The sequence below is a fragment of the Ischnura elegans genome, chromosome 8 (assembly GCF_921293095.1).
Source record: "Ischnura elegans chromosome 8, ioIscEleg1.1, whole genome shotgun sequence".
Lineage (NCBI taxonomy): Eukaryota > Metazoa > Arthropoda > Insecta > Odonata > Coenagrionidae > Ischnura > Ischnura elegans.
This window is the reverse complement of record NC_060253.1, coordinates 102,598,431-102,615,559: the sequence shown is the minus strand read 5'-3', so window position 1 is coordinate 102,615,559 and position 17,129 is coordinate 102,598,431. Positions and strand designations below refer to the sequence as shown.

General features: G+C 41.4%; 1 protein-coding gene across 1 annotated transcript in view; it reads right to left on the bottom strand.

The window, feature by feature from the left end:
- Window positions 1–3,899: 3,899 nt before the first annotated feature.
- Window positions 3,900–17,129, bottom strand: part of LOC124164475 (peripheral plasma membrane protein CASK-like) — a 527,806-nt gene continuing 514,576 nt past the window's right edge. Inside the window, exons 10-12 of the mRNA XM_046541802.1 lie at window positions 10,584–10,741; window positions 4,607–4,999; window positions 3,900–3,938 (exon numbers count right to left, since the gene is read on the bottom strand). Coding sequence (XP_046397758.1) covers window positions 3,900–3,938; window positions 4,607–4,999; window positions 10,584–10,741 — 590 coding nt within the window. The remainder of the gene's footprint in view (window positions 3,939–4,606; window positions 5,000–10,583; window positions 10,742–17,129) is intronic.

Below are 17,129 nucleotides of genomic sequence, written 5' to 3'. Positions count from 1 at the left end.
AATCGCTCCTTTATACAACATCTGCATCCTCCCACTATTAGCTTAATTGATGGAGTCCCTGGAAATCTCTTATGAGGCATATTTGAATTGCTGATATATTTATTATTAGTTATTATAATCTAACCTGATTTTGCACAAAACATCTGCCTTATTCTACCGCTGCGCTGCAACTCAAAAGATGATAGAATAGATGGAAACCCCTGAACATTGATCAAGATTTAAATTAGGTATTTTGAAGTTGTCACTTACGAATTTAATATTATCAGAATGTATTATATACTAAGCTACTGCAACCACTGGTGTAGTGAATTTTTGCAGCCTTTATTTATCGGTAAAGGAGCATTTAGTAGACAGGTAACGATAGTAACAGCCATCATAAAGTTATTGGAATGTTAACATTTCTGGAAACAACAGTCGCAAATTATGATGCTCATACCTCGGCTCAAGTGGAAAATAATAAGCAGTCTTCGATAGAAACCTAGCATCTTATCTACCGCGGAATCCTTAAGACATATTTCGGGTGCGTCGAAGCCCCCATAGCCTCTCCTAGCTACGAGTCTGTCTTAAATAATGTTCGTTCTGCCGTTAGATAGTTACCAAAGTAGCATTCAGGCACTTCTCCGTACACCCGTTAGAGTAATTACGAAAGGAATGCTGTATTTGATGTCAAATCACGTTATTTACATGAAATTGTTGCTAATGTAGCCTCAAATTGTTGGAAAAATACCAACGTAACACGAGGATGTCACTACCCTCATTCTGTGTACAGGAAGTTTGATATTTAACTACGAGGCATGTCTTCTACGAGGGAAATATGATTTTTTTAACTAGATGACCGAAAATTATGTACCGCTTTGGTTCACGCGGTCGCCAACCTAGACTTTTACTAAAGTAGACTGCAATGGATTTAAATATGGCGAGAAAATTATATTTACAAATTCGAATTCGAATATTTCATGTAAATAACATACAATCCGTCACTCGTGCTAATCTCCTTTAGCTTTTATAGATGTATATGTTTACAGAAAATCGAAGGAAAAATAACAAAATTGCAGGGACAATCGAAACAAATACAAATTCCTGGCATTGATTCCCGACGGTTTCAAAACGACAAGAATAAAATAGACAGTGCTTGGGAGGAGAGTTGGCAAAAGATCGGCTCTATAAGGAAGATTGGAGCCAAAAGATATAACATAAAAAGTCTGGCGAAGAGGAGAAAATCAAACCGAAGTGGAAACACACACACACATTACATAATATATTATTCCTTTGGAATCAAAGAGAAGGATTGATTGGGCCTCTCGATTGAGTGCCCTCATCTTTCTAAAGAAGAAAAACTTTCGAAAGATGAAATCCTCTTCAAAAACTCCGGGCAAAGTCTAAAATAATGAAAGATCGGGGAGAAGGTCTACTACTCCTTCCGAATTATAAGTCATAAAACTCAGCGGTGATCCGACGGAATTGATCCCGGAGAAAGGAAAGAGAAGGAAACTTGCGTGGTCTGAACTCCTGACATTTTGGGAAGATCAAGACGTGAAGGGAACGTAAACGATAGGTAATCGATTAGTCGCATCACTATCAAAGACTTTTCGGAGTCGACAACCATATACCTAGTTTTCTCTATCGTGAATTGCTCATAACTAATAAATTAGGAGCTGGTTGCACCTAATTATATTACTATTTTTATATGAGCTCCTTTTAATGAAATTTTGACAAAACGATAAATATGACCTAAATGTGATCTAAATTTTTTCTACGCCTGAGCAAGTAATCACATTGAAGGCCATATCAATCTGAAAAATTGTAGCTTTAACTGCAACCGAAATGTTAAAATTGCATCCACTAAAAAGTCGAATTTTTATGGTCATCGGTGAAGTAAGGATGTAAATTACAATGAATTAATTCCTTCTTAAAACTCCAAACTAAATTGTTAAAGTGATTGCCACAGATAATTTATTTTACGTTGCATCAGGCACAAGAAAAATGCAATCATACAAAAAAATACGTAGACCTGGATTGCTTCTTATATTATTCCGCTATTTAGAGATTTCACCAGGTTAAGTTTCACTTTTTTTCTACGTTTTCCTACCACTTTCTTCTCTCAATTCGGTGCACTAATGATGCAAATGCATATCTCGTGTGTGAAGATCTTCTCCAGATGCCTGAGAGGAAAAAAGAGACGAAAAATAGGTGACACCTTAAGTTTCCGCACTGGGAGAAACCAACCCTAGTGATGCCCCAGCAACAGAGTTGGAAATTACAACATCTTTACTTACCTTATCTGGCAGTCAAGGCTGTAGCGTAGCAGCAACACGTCCGTCGCACCTGTGAAAAGAGGCCGCTCAAGTATTGTGTAACACGATTAAGAGTGTTAGCGGGCGAGGATTTCCTTAGATTGCGCTTCGTGGCGGGAGGACAGAGAGACTGGAACCAACCTAGGTACATAATATTTTTGTTTTCCTGGTGCGGAAATACAGCGGCTCTTTTTTTTGGTGAAAATGAACGGCACGATGAAGCATCAGCTAGTCAATGGTGTGTCACACAAACCCCAATAGCCTCACCTTGCACCTATTTTGACAAAAAAACATCAACTCCCAACTTTTAGGGGCTAGAGGTGGCCCTTGCCACTTAACTACCATCTAACTGGCTAGTATTCAGTTTTCATATTACATGTTACCATGTTATGTAAAGCCATAAATGCATAAAATGAGCACGAGTTGTCTTACATAGGAAGAATTTGATGCGTATTCTACATCTTCGACATATGGTCCCCAAATACTTTTATCAATTGTGCTCATACGCCATTTAACCACCCCAACGACCCCGGCTTACAACATTTTTGTACGGGAGAGGGTTACCCATAGCCGAAAATGAGGCTTAAAATTTCACACACTACTTATGAAGTTAACACATTGAAATAACAAAAAATCCCTCGTTCATTACTACGGCAAAATAGGTCAGAGAAGCACCCACTGATGTAAAAAGACTCCTCGACATTAAAAATTACGAGGAACTATTATTACATCGATTAGTTAACTATAGAAAAGAAATCAATGCGGTTGAGAAAGAGCTCAACTTAATTTCATGCGCGGAAGTTTGCCACTATAGTTCTGAATACGAATTATAGATGCGCATGGTCCACGCTATTTTTTTCAATGAACGCCCCACAAGCTGCGACGCTAATCTTTTCGTTAATGCAAATTTATAGTCTGTATACCAGTTTCCTGACAGGCCCGTGCGCCATCCTACGTTATACCGACCACATATTCATTGTTAAATTTTTCTATAAGCTGGACTAAAGACGGCAACAAAGACGGCCAACCTCACTGCTCGTATGCTGAAAAAAAAAACACTCTGAACGTTCATCCACAGCTTCCTTCTCGTCGTTTCCGGCGAATGATATCTTGCACCTGAATTCGGGCTGTCCACCGAGTGTAATTTTCCATTTATGCCGACGCTTCGAAAACCGAGTCGGTTAACGTCTTCAAGGCTAGTGAAGTGATAAGAATTGTCACAAAATTACTATAAAGGCATTTCTAGTTACGAAAACTGACTCAATTTTCGAAACGTCACCGTCACTGAAGACTTTTACCGGATGTACAGCCCGAGTTCAACTACAACATAGCTTTCTTCTCTCCTCTGGAGTTTTTCCCTGGCATTTCCATGATTTCCAGTCCCTATTTTTATTTCCCTGGCTTCTTTGGCCGATATGAACCCTAGCTCAAGGAGAGAAGTGGGCGGAAAAAGGCCATAAACGCGTAGTCCTACGCAGCAGATGATCCAGGGTAGGGACAAGGGGGGCAAGGGCACTCTCCTCTCCAGTATATATTGGGCGACCGAAAAAAATGATCATTTTAACTAGCGTAAATTGGATGTTCAAGGGGGGGCAAAAGCCTCCCCTAGTCCCTCTCTGGATCCGCCATTGGTCCTACGCAATACTTGAACGGCCCCGAAAATAGGCATGCAATTGTTGGCTTACGGCGATAACTGGTGGAATTTGCTGAACATTTTGAATGGATAACTAAAAATTTCTTTTTCCACAGAATTTGTTATCAAACCATGGTCGTGTATTAATAGAATATTCTGCGGAAAAACAAAGTATAAGTTTGAAATGTGATTTGATGCTTTCCCGGCGAATTATGTGGATAAACTGTTCTCGGGATTCCCACCGGGTTATTTCTTTCACAACGGCCTACGTTTCAAGCTCTGTCTCGGCGCTCATCATCATGGTTGAATATCATAGCCAAGGGAAATTTTATAAGTACTGAGTTTTAAGTTTTTTAAGCATTTTAGAAGAGTCATATGATCAACATTAGGACTCTGATAACTCGATTCCCGATATCTGGACCCTCCGGGGAAAATCGACATCCCTGACATATTTTTTCTTCAAACCCATAACGAATTTTTGAGGGGGCTCGGGCCCCCTCAGGCCCCATGGAGTCGGCGCCACTGCTCAGCCCGGATGATGACCGCCGAGACGGAGCTTGAAACGTTGGTCGTTATGAAAGAAATAACCCGGTGGGAATCCCGAGAAAACTTTACCCACAAAGTATAAGTTTTTCATTAAAAAAAGACAGTCTTGAAAAACAAAAGAATAGCGACTTGCCTTGACATGCGGCTTGGCCAGGATGTCCCGCAGTTCCTCAGCGTCGGCCTCCGGGCACAGCCCGAGGGACGTGGTGGAGTGGGCCAGCAGCGTGGAGGAGTGGTCGTCGGGTGCGGGCCTGTGGAGCGCGGCGCGCGTCCTGGAGCGCGGGGCCGTGGTGGAGCGTCGGGAAGCGGCCGCCGAGGCGAGGAGGTCCCGCAGGGCGTCGAGGGCGTCGCGGCGCCTCGGGACGGCGTCCGGCGGTGGGGGCGGCGGGGGAGGGTCGGGGGGCGGGGGGGTGGCCGGGGGGAGCGGGTGGTGGCGCGGCGAGGGGAGGAGCAGGGGGGCCACCACGCTGCCGCGGCTCGGACTCCCCACGGCAGTGACCGCACGCGTCGCGATGCGGTCGTAGAGCTGCGAAAACAAGGCACGCTTTCAGTTAGTGGCACAACGGGCGCATTCAGGGGGAATGAGAGCTAAGAGCGCTCCCACAACAGCAAGGGTTAACACAAACACAACATTATTTCTTATGGCCGATTGTGGTAGTTTGAAACATTAATATTACAATAAAGGACCCTCAAGTCGGCCTCTAGATGTGTTGTCGCCAACCGCGCATTTAAATGGGTTTACGGAAGTCGCCACTCGCGTATCTGATGCATGGGCGTACCCAGTGAGAGGCTGGGGGGCCAGTTGCCTCCCCCCCTCCTGGAAGCAAAAAATCGCATAAGCCTTAAAGCAAAATCATTGCTGAATTGAAATGGAAGTAATCAACAAATTTTCTTTACACCCACGAAAAATGATATGTATTAGTATAAGATATGTAACTAAAATAAAACTATTTTTTTCAAATGTCACAACTTGGCTTGCCGCCCCCTAGACCTTGGCTTGCGCACCCCTAGGCCATGACTTGCCCCCCCCCCCTCTAGTTATGATCCTGGGTACGCCCTTGCTCTGATGGTCAAATTGATCTGAATTTGACAGGGAAATGAGGTATAATTAGACGTGTTAACCGAAGTTTATCTACATGATGATGTTATTGAACCAATTCATAGCTTTTCAGCAATATTCCTCGCAATTCCAACCATAATAATGGAAAATATTGGATAATATAGGATTGGATTGCACTTATTACCGTGCCGCGGACATTGTTGAGAAGCGATTAAAATGCGACCGAAGTGGCAGCAGAACTCGGCCACCGATGGAATGGGATTGGGCGCCCTCTATGCAGTCCCCTAAGGTTGAAATATGAAGATCCTTATCCAGTGCTTAATGTGCCATATGGTGCCTATAATGACTTCAAATACCAATGTGCTAAATGAATCACTCAGTAATGTTCCACAAAAACTTTTATTGTTCAGATTCAGGGTTTCAACTAGTTTGATGATGACTATACATGTACTAGTCAAAACCCTGGGTAGGAACAATAATTTTTTTTATATTACTAAGTGAATCATTTAGCACATAAGATATGAGGGTCCACCAAGTGAAGCCTAAGCACGTGATATGCATTCAAATCACATTTTGTGAGACACCATACAGCATCCCATTCAACTGCTGCTTAAAATCCTTGGCAAATATGTAATAGATACTCCATTGAGGTCTGGCAGGGAGTGTGTCACACAGGTAAGTTGCAAAGAAGACCACATATGATCAGTCAACGGGGAGTGATATGAATAAATAAGGGAAAAAAAGAACTTATTTTAAGATGGGTTTTACTTATATAGGGATAGCTTAGGGTCTCCTTCCCTTTCCTACCATTTGATTTCCTTTGCTTGCACTTCATTCTATCCGCGGACTCATCGCAGTTTCAATCATCCCCAACTCCACCCAGCTACAACCTGATATCCTCTTCAACACTTTTCTCCCCATCCATGATATCCAGTGCATACTCATTCCTTTTTCCTCTCCATATACTCTCAGCGACTTCATTTTCCTCCATATCCACATCTCAAATGCCTCATGCCTTTTCTCATACTCCTCAAGCATCAACTTTTCTATACCAAAAAGCACCAAGCACATTGACACATAGGAAGGAGGACAAGAAAATACTGGAGGCATTTGAGATGTGAGTGAGGAGAAAAAGAAGAGGAACAACAAAGTGCTGGACATGGTGGGTGAGGAGAGGAAGCTTCTAGATGAGATACGGAGGAGATAAAAAGTTTGGAATGGGATGGACTGAGCAGGGAGAGGATGTCAAAAATAGTAGGGATGGGTGTTAGATAAGTAAGGGAGAGATAAGTAAGAGAATAGGCTACAGGGAGAGAGTGAAGGAAGCAGCCCTTATTGTGAATCCCAAAGTCTATGTTGGGAGGGTAGATGGGCTGTGATGGTCTGCAAAATGCCACATGCAAACCTACCTAAACCAGAGTAATACTTTCATAATATTAAAGCACAATGATCCCCTACCAGTGTATTATGTTCAACAGATTCAGGCTTCAATTGGTGGAAGTTAGACATATTTAAGTAAATGAAAGGTCGTAGCACTTTTCCACAAGAATTTTTAATTCGTACAACGCGTTTCAGCTCACTGAGCCATCATCTGGTACAAGACGCTTGAACACATGTGAAGATCCCTTTTATACCCTTGAGAGAGGAGAGTATTGGAGAAGGAGAGGATTTGACATCTTTGAGGATGGGGGGGGGTGGGAGCGGGTGTACAGAGTATAGACAATGGGGAAAGATACAACTACGGGATGTGGAGAACCCACGTTGGAGGGAGGGTTCTGGTCATAACTGTAAAATGACGACACGTGCGGAAGACCATAGCAAAACAGGAGGAGGGGGTGTTGAGAAGAGTGAAAAAAAGGGGGGCTTAGGGTAAAAAGAGGCCGCGTGTCTTTTGAAAGTGAGAGGAGTAAGTAGCGACGCAGGAAAAAAGGCGGGGTGAGGAGTCCCTTTGGGTTAGCTGAGAAGGAGTGAAAGTTAGCGGGGGTTCAAGGGAGGAAATTGCCAGCAATAGAAAATGGTCAAATGCGTAGAGAGGATGGGCGGACGGGAAACACCCCGTGGATGTTGGGGCACTTAAGGCGTGGGTGAGGAAAGAATTTCACCATTTGTTTTGGTGAAGGGTATCTTTAGGAGAGGGGAGTGGGTGAAAAACACTTGCTCATTCATAAGCGTATTCAAATCACTTTGTACAATTTCAAATTGCTCAAAAACATCCAGTCTTGTACCCTTACTTTCTAAATGTAGAATTTCAGGTTTAAAATTACAATAATGTAAGGTCTGAAGAAGGTGTTTAGCGAGAAGTGACGTTTCATCTCCATTTTTCCAGCACCGTCTATGTTCTTTCATTCTGGTAATGAAACTTCTGCCTGTTTGGCCGATGTAACACATGTTGCATGACTCACAATTAACCTTGTAAATGCCAGATTGATTGATTGAATCTATTTTGTCTTTGTTGCGGCACAAAACTTTACCAAGAGTGTGGGGATTATAAAAAGAGTTAGGCAATTGTCTGGTTTTTCTCCAAAATATAGCATTAAGAACTCCATCATTTTGTCACAGAAACTTGAAAGCTTCACGTTACCTCCAAACGCCAAGCTAGTTTCATTTGATGTAAAAAATTTATTTACTTCTGTACCTGTACAGAAAACCTTGTTACTTACGAGAGACTTGCTGAAAGACTGCAACATCGACAACAGTGTGTCTAGTGAACTTCACCGTCTCATGGAACTATGTGCGAACCAAAATTATTTTCTGTATAATAAGAATTTTTATCAACAAACAGACGGCCTTGCCATGGGTTCCCCTCTTTCACCTGTGTTAGCTGAAATATTTATGGACAATTTAGAATGCCAGTTATTTGATTCCAGACATCCACTTTTATCCAACATCTTCTACTGGTACCGTTATGTTGATGACATCATCTGCTGCTGGACCGGAAGTGCTAGACAATTAGATACATTTCTGAATCTTTTAAATACCCAACATCCCAACATTACGTTCACAGTGGAAATAGAATCCGATAAACAAATAAACTTTCTTGATCTCTCCATATCCATAGTTGGTGACAAACATGAATTTGGTGTGTATAGAAAACCCTGCTATAGTGATACAATCATTCCAAGTGACTCATGCCACCCAACCTCCCAGAAATTATCCTCATTTCATTCCATGTTGCATAGATTGGTGAATTTACCGTTAAGTGCTGTGAATTTCAATAGTGAACTTTCTAATATCAAGTCAATTGCAGTTTCAAACGGCTATAGTGTAAACATCATTACCAAAATGCTTCAAAGAAAGTTAAAAACGCGAGCTATTTCACAGCTTTGCTCCCTTCCCCTCATCACTGAGAAATCCAAAAAATGGTGCCGGCTATTGTTTGTAGGGGATCTTTCAAATAGGCTTGCTCGCAAATTCCCCAAAAATAAATTCAATGTCTCTTTTTATAACCCCCACACTCTTGGTAAAGTTTTGTGCCGCAACAAAGACAAAATAGATTCAATCAATCAATCTGGCATTTACAAGGTTAATTGTGAGTCATGCAACATGTGTTACATCGGCCAAACAGGCAGAAGTTTCATTACCAGAATGAAAGAACATAGACGGTGCTGGAAAAATGGAGATGAAACGTCACTTCTCGCTAAACACCTTCTTCAGACCTTACATTATTGTAATTTTAAACCTGAAATTCTACATTTAGAAAGTAAGGGTACAAGACTGGATGTTTTTGAGCAATTTGAAATTGTACAAAGTGATTTGAATACGCTTATGAATGAGCAAGTGTTTTTCACCCACTCCCCTCTCCTAAAGATACCCTTCACCAAAACAAATGGTGAAATTCTTTCCTCACCCACGCCTTAAGTGCCCCAACATCCACGGGGTGTTTCCCGTCCGCCCATCCTCTCTACGCATTTGACCATTTTCTATTCCTGGCAATTTCCTCCCTTGAACCCCCGCTAACTTTCACTCCTTCTCAGCTAACCCAAAGGGACTCCTCACCCCGCCTTTTTTCCTGCGTCGCTACTTACTCCTCTCACTTTCAAAAGACACGCGGCCTCTTTTTACCCTAAGCCCCCCTTTTTTTCACTCTTCTCAACACCCCCTCCTCCTGTTTTGCTATGGTCTTCCGCACGTGTCGTCATTTTACAGTTATGACCAGAACCCTCCCTCCAACGTGGGTTCTCCACATCCCGTAGTTGTATCTTTCCCCATTGTCTATACTCTGTACACCCGCTCCCACCCCCCCCATCCTCAAAGATGTCAAATCCTCTCCTTCTCCAATACTCTCCTCTCTCAAGGGTATAAAAGGGATCTTCACATGTGTTCAAGCGTCTTGTACCAGATGATGGCTCAGTGAGCTGAAACGCGTTGTACGAATTAAAAATTCTTGTGGAAAAGTGCTACGACCTTTCATTTACTTAAAAAAAAAAAAAAAAAAGTGTATTATGTATTCAAGACAGGGCTGTGTTGGTATGGTACATTGCTTCTTGGTTCCATTAGTTCTTGAACTTAGAACCAGAATTGAAAACAAAGCCAATAAGAATCAGTATGACATACCTAATAAATTGAAAAATATCCAGTTGGAAACTTTTCTCAAACACATCAAACATACTTCATACTTGAAATATAGTAATGGTATAAAACCAATCACTTATGAGATAACATTACCATTATTTTCATTAGTTTTCAAGTTTTTTTTCAGTAAATTAGTATGATGAAAGTGCTTAATACAGGTTTGATGTGTTTTGAAATCCCTTCTAACATAAATTAACATTATGTACAAAGTACAATGTACAAAAACATATCAGTATATTTGATAGATTTTTTATGTAAAAAAGAATGCTCCACAGTTTTGCTTGTTTTAAATTTAATGTGAAAATATCTCAATCTTCATTTATTTTCTCAAACGTTGAAATTTTAACATGTAGACCACGAGACAACAATTATAGATAACAATTGTGTTAGGACCTAGAATTAACAACATTAATAAAAACATTCGCATACAGTAAGATTCTATTTAGGAGAAAAAATAATTGTAAGAAAACACACTCACATTTAGAAGGGCATGTAGCTGTTTATCTTCCAACACTTCTTGGAGGAAATGATTTTCACGAGAGCTTGCAGCACAGGCAGTGTTGGTGGCTGGTGCTGGAATAGCTCCTTCTTGAAGGCAGTGAATGTCATCCAAACTGTCAAGAATCATGTTGACCGCTAAATGTATAAGAAAAGTAAAAAAAAGAGGGAGAGATTAGAATAAGAACATCTTTTTTAAAATGCTACAATCAATTAAGTCTTAAAGGCGTGCTGTAATAGTCTGTCAATGTGGTGGAGTAGTACATTATAGTTTGAATTTTGTTCAACCAAAAGTACTTTTCCAAGGCACAGAAATTCAAATTACACACATTCATGGTGACAAATATAACTTGATGAATTAGTTTCTGCATCACAATATTATAATTTATTGAAGTAAACTGATGATAGTAGTACATAAATTTCATATTTTCAGTCAATAATCCAAAAATTGGTTTAACAAAGCTATCTACTAGATACTCCTATATGCCTATAAGCTATAATTAATTGTTTCTTATGGGGATATCAATAAAACAATAGAAAAGCAGGATTTAGTGCTTTCCCAGCAAATAGTCTGCGTGAAGAATTCTCGGGATCACCACCAGGTCAGGAACTGCATTATTACTGATGTTTTCATGTCTGACTAGGCCATCATCCTCTGATTCATAGCCCTGAGGACGATGACCCACTCGGACATCAAAACGTCAGCAGTAATGCAGTTCCTGATCAGGTGGTGATCCTTAGAACTCTTCATGCAATACAAAAGTATCTTGACAGTGTCATTTCAATTTAAAAGCTCACTGGTATGAGGAGTTTGGTTGCTCACTCAATCGAGTTCTGGGCTGCTGATAAGCTCATACTCCAAATGACGGCTCCAGCCACAGCAAATAAAAATTCTCCAAGTGCAAAGCGGCACACGGTAAGGAGCAGACCCCCTATCCTGAATGAGCAGTACAACATGCCTATGCCAAAGTCTAAAGTGAGTTCTACCCTCACCTGGTATGGTACGCTATGGTATTGTATTAGGAAGAGGCGACCAACAACTTAGGCTGTTTGCACCAAATGAAAGCAGAAGTAAGAGGGGTGGAGAGAAACACAGCATCAGGGGCACAGCTGGGATATAAGGCTAGGAGGGGTTTTAGGCGCAACTAATACTGGGGTGTCTGGGGGTTAAGCATACCCGCCAGGGTAAGCGGTAGGTGCGGGGGGGGCCCTCCCCAGAAAAAATTAGGATAAATAGTGAGTTTTATGGCTTTCTGAGAGATATTTTATAAATCCTTACAAAATTCTATAAGTAATATTAATGCAATTAAGTAAAATGGATTTAACTTAAAAAAATTTTGAGCTCTGGGGGAGGTTTTATCCCCCAAAACCCCCTCTTGCTGTGCCACTAACCCTGCACCCAGTATCACCTTTATCCTGTTCTTAATGAAGGTGCCAAGAGGACAACAGCTCAAAGTTCCATCCAACTGACACAGTGCTTTACTTGCAGCACCACGAAGCACTAAAGCAGGAATTAGTCAGTTTCTGTTCTCTGTTAAATATATGCCGTCACCACCAGAATTTGAGCCTTGAACCAGTAGGGTGAGAAACCAACACTTGCCACCACACTAACCAGGGGCAAATGCCAGGGCAGGAATCCCTGCCAGGACCCCAGCCTTGCAAGGATCCAAGGTCTGAACATAATGTAGTTAGGCAGACCATCCATTCCTTCTGAGTATCTTGTTAGGGAGTGTTCTTTAAATTCAAGATATGTACATAGTAACCTGGCATAGTTCTTTGTCTCGAGAAATTTTTGAGAAACCTTTATGTGTTGAAAGACAAAGAAAAAGCTTTTAAGGTCGATAAGAATGCACTTGTGAGTATGTTTACTCGGACGTCAGAAGAACAGAAAAAAATGTTACTTTATATCGTAAATTTAACTGTTAAGTTTGAGCCATAAAAAATGCTCAAATAAATGTTTTATTAATTTTTAACCACCAGTAGAACAACAAAGTAATATAAGTGTATCTTGTAGGCATCGTCAGGCATCCTTTTGGGCATTTCTTTGTGAGAATGAAGATGAGTGGGAAATTTGAGTGTGCTTGTTTTGACGAAATGATGAAAATCTAGTCTGCTGTTATACCTCTGACTGTTATGTAAGACTTGAGAAGCATGTATCTTAATAGAAAAATCTCATTTAAAAAACCAAATTCTAACCACGTAACATAATGGAATCCATCATTGTCCTAACCGGGCCCATAGCCATTAAAACTAAACAGCTAAATTTACAAATAAAATAACAGATTTTTCTGTTCCCCTGACTTCCAAAAAACATGTCCACAATTGCATTATTTTCCACCTGAAAAGCTACTTCTTTGTCCTTCTTTCAATGGAGTATTCAGAGGTGTGCACGGAAAATCAAAAAAAAAACACCGCCACACCGGAGCCGACGATTCTTGCAGCCGGCGCGCACGGATCTACCTTGAGTCGGCACGAAATCAGTTAAACAACTCGAAGCCAAACGCTAATACGGCGGAATTACGACCGGGCTTCCATGATGACGATCTCAGGATCCCAGAGGAGAGGGAAGGAAGTGAAAAATACGGAGAGAGCCGCGCAAAATCCACGCCAGTCGTAAACCTCGCCCTCCCAATTCATTGAAACCCAAAAGACGAAAAGCGAAATTGCTCCAAACAATCCAGCGCCTAATCCCCCGTTCCTCGGTGCACACAAAACCCTTTAATAATTTTCGCGGCGTAATTTCAAGCACGACCTTCTCCCACTCGTAAAATTGCCGCGGGTAGCACATGCAGCAAGACGTCGAGTGTTTCGAGATGCGGGCACCAGATGTCTCTCACGCTCTCGAGCGTGCAACGACGATTAAGGACCTCTCCAAGGATTGAATAATTCTACACTATCCCCGTGATATTATTCAATTAGAGAGGTAGGATTCAAATTTTTTCTTGCCCGCCTCGACGACCATTTCTGTCACGGACCGGGTTGTTGCGTGTTTTGGCTTTTATAATCTTGGGACAGAGAAAATTAAAAAGAAGGGAGGGATTTACTTGACTTGAATACAACAAGGGCGGATCCAGGATTTTTTCTGGGGGGGGGGGGCACCCGGGACTGGCAGGAAAACGGTCTTCTCGTTTTTGGAATTAAATACAATATGCAACAATTACTCTACGAAGTATTCTCTTAAATTTAACATAAAACTTATTCATATGTATATACTTTTAACTCTTGAATTAAAATATAAAATTTATTAATAATTATATTTAAATATCGTCTACCTTTTGAGCATCGGGGGGGCACGTGCCCCCCTAAATCCGCCATTGGAATACAAATATTCTTACGTCAGACGTTTCTGAGGGTGTGATGGCTTAGGATTTTCTTACGTTGTCTTCAGGAGATATGAGGAGATTTTTAACTAACATTATAAGATTTTATTCTCGTCAGAAGATAAAATTGTAGCTATGTTATCGAAATGAAATGTTAATATATCGAAAAATGAAGTAGCAGACTAAGTAGATTCCAATGGGATGGCGGTCTCGTCATTAGATGTATCGTGAGTAGTCGCCACAAGGGAAAATATTTAGGGGGGTGAGATAGGCGCGAAAGCCCGCCCCCCCCCCCCCCCCCCCCCATGGCTATGAGCCTGGTTAGGACGATGACGGAGTTTTTCGCGGTAAATTGGTTGAAGTTAGGTCAAAAATGAGACTTTTTCCATTAAGATACGTAATAAATGACACCGGCCATGTGCGCCGGCCTCGGTGACGGTGGGGTAAAGCCCTCGTCTGCCAAACAAGAGGCCGCGGGCTCGAGTCCCGCTAGGGTAGGTTGCCCCTATCCAGAGCTTAGTAATGATATCTTTTTTCACAAGCGAATTTAGGACTAGATAATCCTCTCTAACAGTTAGCTTGATTGAAAATCTCATATATCCATGCCTTTAATGGTGGCCAAACCACCCAGACGAGATTCGAACCGGCGACCTCTAGCAGTCGGGGACTTTACCCCGGCGCCACCAAGGCCGGCCAATGAGCAATGAGCACATGTAATTGCTAAATTTGTTGAACAAGGCCAATATGTGCCTTGCTCGGAATAAAAAAATTATAAATATCTCACGTCTTAGGTAACATTCAGAGATGAACAAAACTAGATCATCACCACTTCGTCAGAACAAGCACCATCAGATGTCTTGCGCATTTTCAATCTCACAAAGAAGTGGCCAAAATGACGCCTAGCGACGACTAGAACTCGCTTTAAAAGTGGAAAAGAGAGCCATATTGGCCAAGTTGACAACCGATATACTTGACAACACGCTCAAGTTCATCACCAGAGACGGTTCAGCATCAAATTTGGGGGGGGGGGGTCAAGACCTGGGTTCGAGGAGTATGGAATATGGGAGAAAGGGACAGTGGCGCCGACTCCATGGGGCCTGAGGGGGCCCCGGCCCCCTCAAAAATTGGTTATGGGTGTGACGAAAAAATGTGCCAGGATTGTCATTTTCCCCGGAGTGTCCAGATATCGAGATTCGAGTTATCAGGGTTCTATCAGGGTTCAAATGACTCTTCTAAAATGCTTAAAAACTAAAAACTCACTACTTATAAAATTTCCTGGGGCAAGATTCCCGGTTTGGGCCCCCCCAATATTTTTTGTAAGTCGGCACCACTGGAAAGGGACGTCTTTACAGTAGGGAGTGCTGCGCTCTACGATAAATACAACTCAAACTTCTCTCACGTCTGCGACTTGTAGCCAAATAAACATTAAAATATACACTCCCTTTACTCCTTTACAAGGATAAAAAATGATTAAACTTATAAATATAAAAAAATTTGAAAAAATTTGGGGGGGTGTCATGACCCCAGTGAATCCCCCCTTAATCCACCCCTGGTCATCACCAAGGCATCACCGTTCTCATACAAACTAGCACCGCTGGCTTTCTCGGACATCATAAAGCCCTATTCGTCCTACTTAACATTACTTAACTTGGCGCAACTACGGAGTTGAAAATTGAGGAGCGGCGAAAACAACTTGAAGTGGAGGAACTCGATTTGGAATGGTCATTTGCTGAAGAAAAGACCATAAATCTCTTGAAAGTAGCCAATGGCAAGGAAAATAACAAACAATACCTACCATCCAGTTTTCTTAAGCTGTGTTGAAACAAATTTTCCCTATACAAGAAAGTTGCCGAACTTATATCAGGGTCTCAGAACTTTAACTTCGTCAAAATAATCTCGAATGCTACATTCATCATGGTACATTGGTAAAACGAGTTTAGTTGTAGTGATTTATTATCCATAGGTGTTTACCTCGAAATTCATCGTGAATTTTCGCAAAATGTTAAACTTTAGGAGTTGGGCGGCAGGGGTATAAAATACCCGAAAATGAAAAAATTTCTGATCTGAGACTCTGACAAAAGTCGGCAACTTTGCCGCATTTGTCATTTGACAATAATATCAAATAAAAATAAACGGATTCCAAACATTCTTTACAAATACAGCACATTTCAAGTCCAAATTGCTATCTCACAGATAAAGTTTCACATCTTATATGTATTGTAAAATACCATGGAAAAGCTAAGGTGGGAGGTTAAAATTAACTATTTTAGACATTTTATCGATAATTAATTGGGTCTCTTTTTTATAATTATTTTCATTCCTGCAGGCTCGTAGCCAGAAATTTGCGTCGGGAAGGGCGGTATATGGGTTGCGTGTATTAGTAATGTTTTGTTTAATCCCAAGCAATGTAAATCCGTACATTACATTTGTTAAGCAAGAAATTCCATTTATAATGCTGAAAGTTAATGTCATAGCTTCTTACTACAGATGCGGCCGTAGTTATTGTGGCTTGGTATCCATTGGAACTCGATTCTCATTGAAATACCTATGACAAGTTTTTTCCGAATATTTAAAATTTAGGGCTCAGTCGGCAGTGGCTAACAATATCCAATTTTTGAAAAAAAAAAATTCGGATCTATGAACCTCATATAAACTCGCAACTTTCCCGCATTGGGGAAAGTTGATCCTGATAATTTTTTTCGGCCCACCCTAATACTTGAACAATTGAGAATGGATTACTTTAAGAGCGACACAGAGAACATAATATTAGAGCCACACTATATTTCCAGGTCCGATAGAAGCGATAAATTAAGAGAGATGTTTTGCCAAACAGATAGATATGGGAATTCCTTTTTTTCCCCGAACCATAAAGGACTTTAATAGACGCTAGTCCCAACTTCGTTAGAGCACTTAATTTTTTATGTGTATATATGGCTGGTGTCCTAACACCCACACGCCTTTTAGGCGGCTTGCGGGGTATTATGTAGATGTAGATGAATGCTGACACCGCTTTAAGATTTCCTGCATGCGAACACTGCACATCAATGGACGGCAGCGCAAGACCTTGACGCGGTAAGGTCACGCCGTCGCCGTTACGAGTCTTCCGGGAGAGAGGAAAAAATATATAAAAAAAAACATGGATACCTTCGGAGCCGAAGTCCCTTCGCCACTTTCTGGCTTTAGAGCGGGACCCCCTGAAAAGCTCT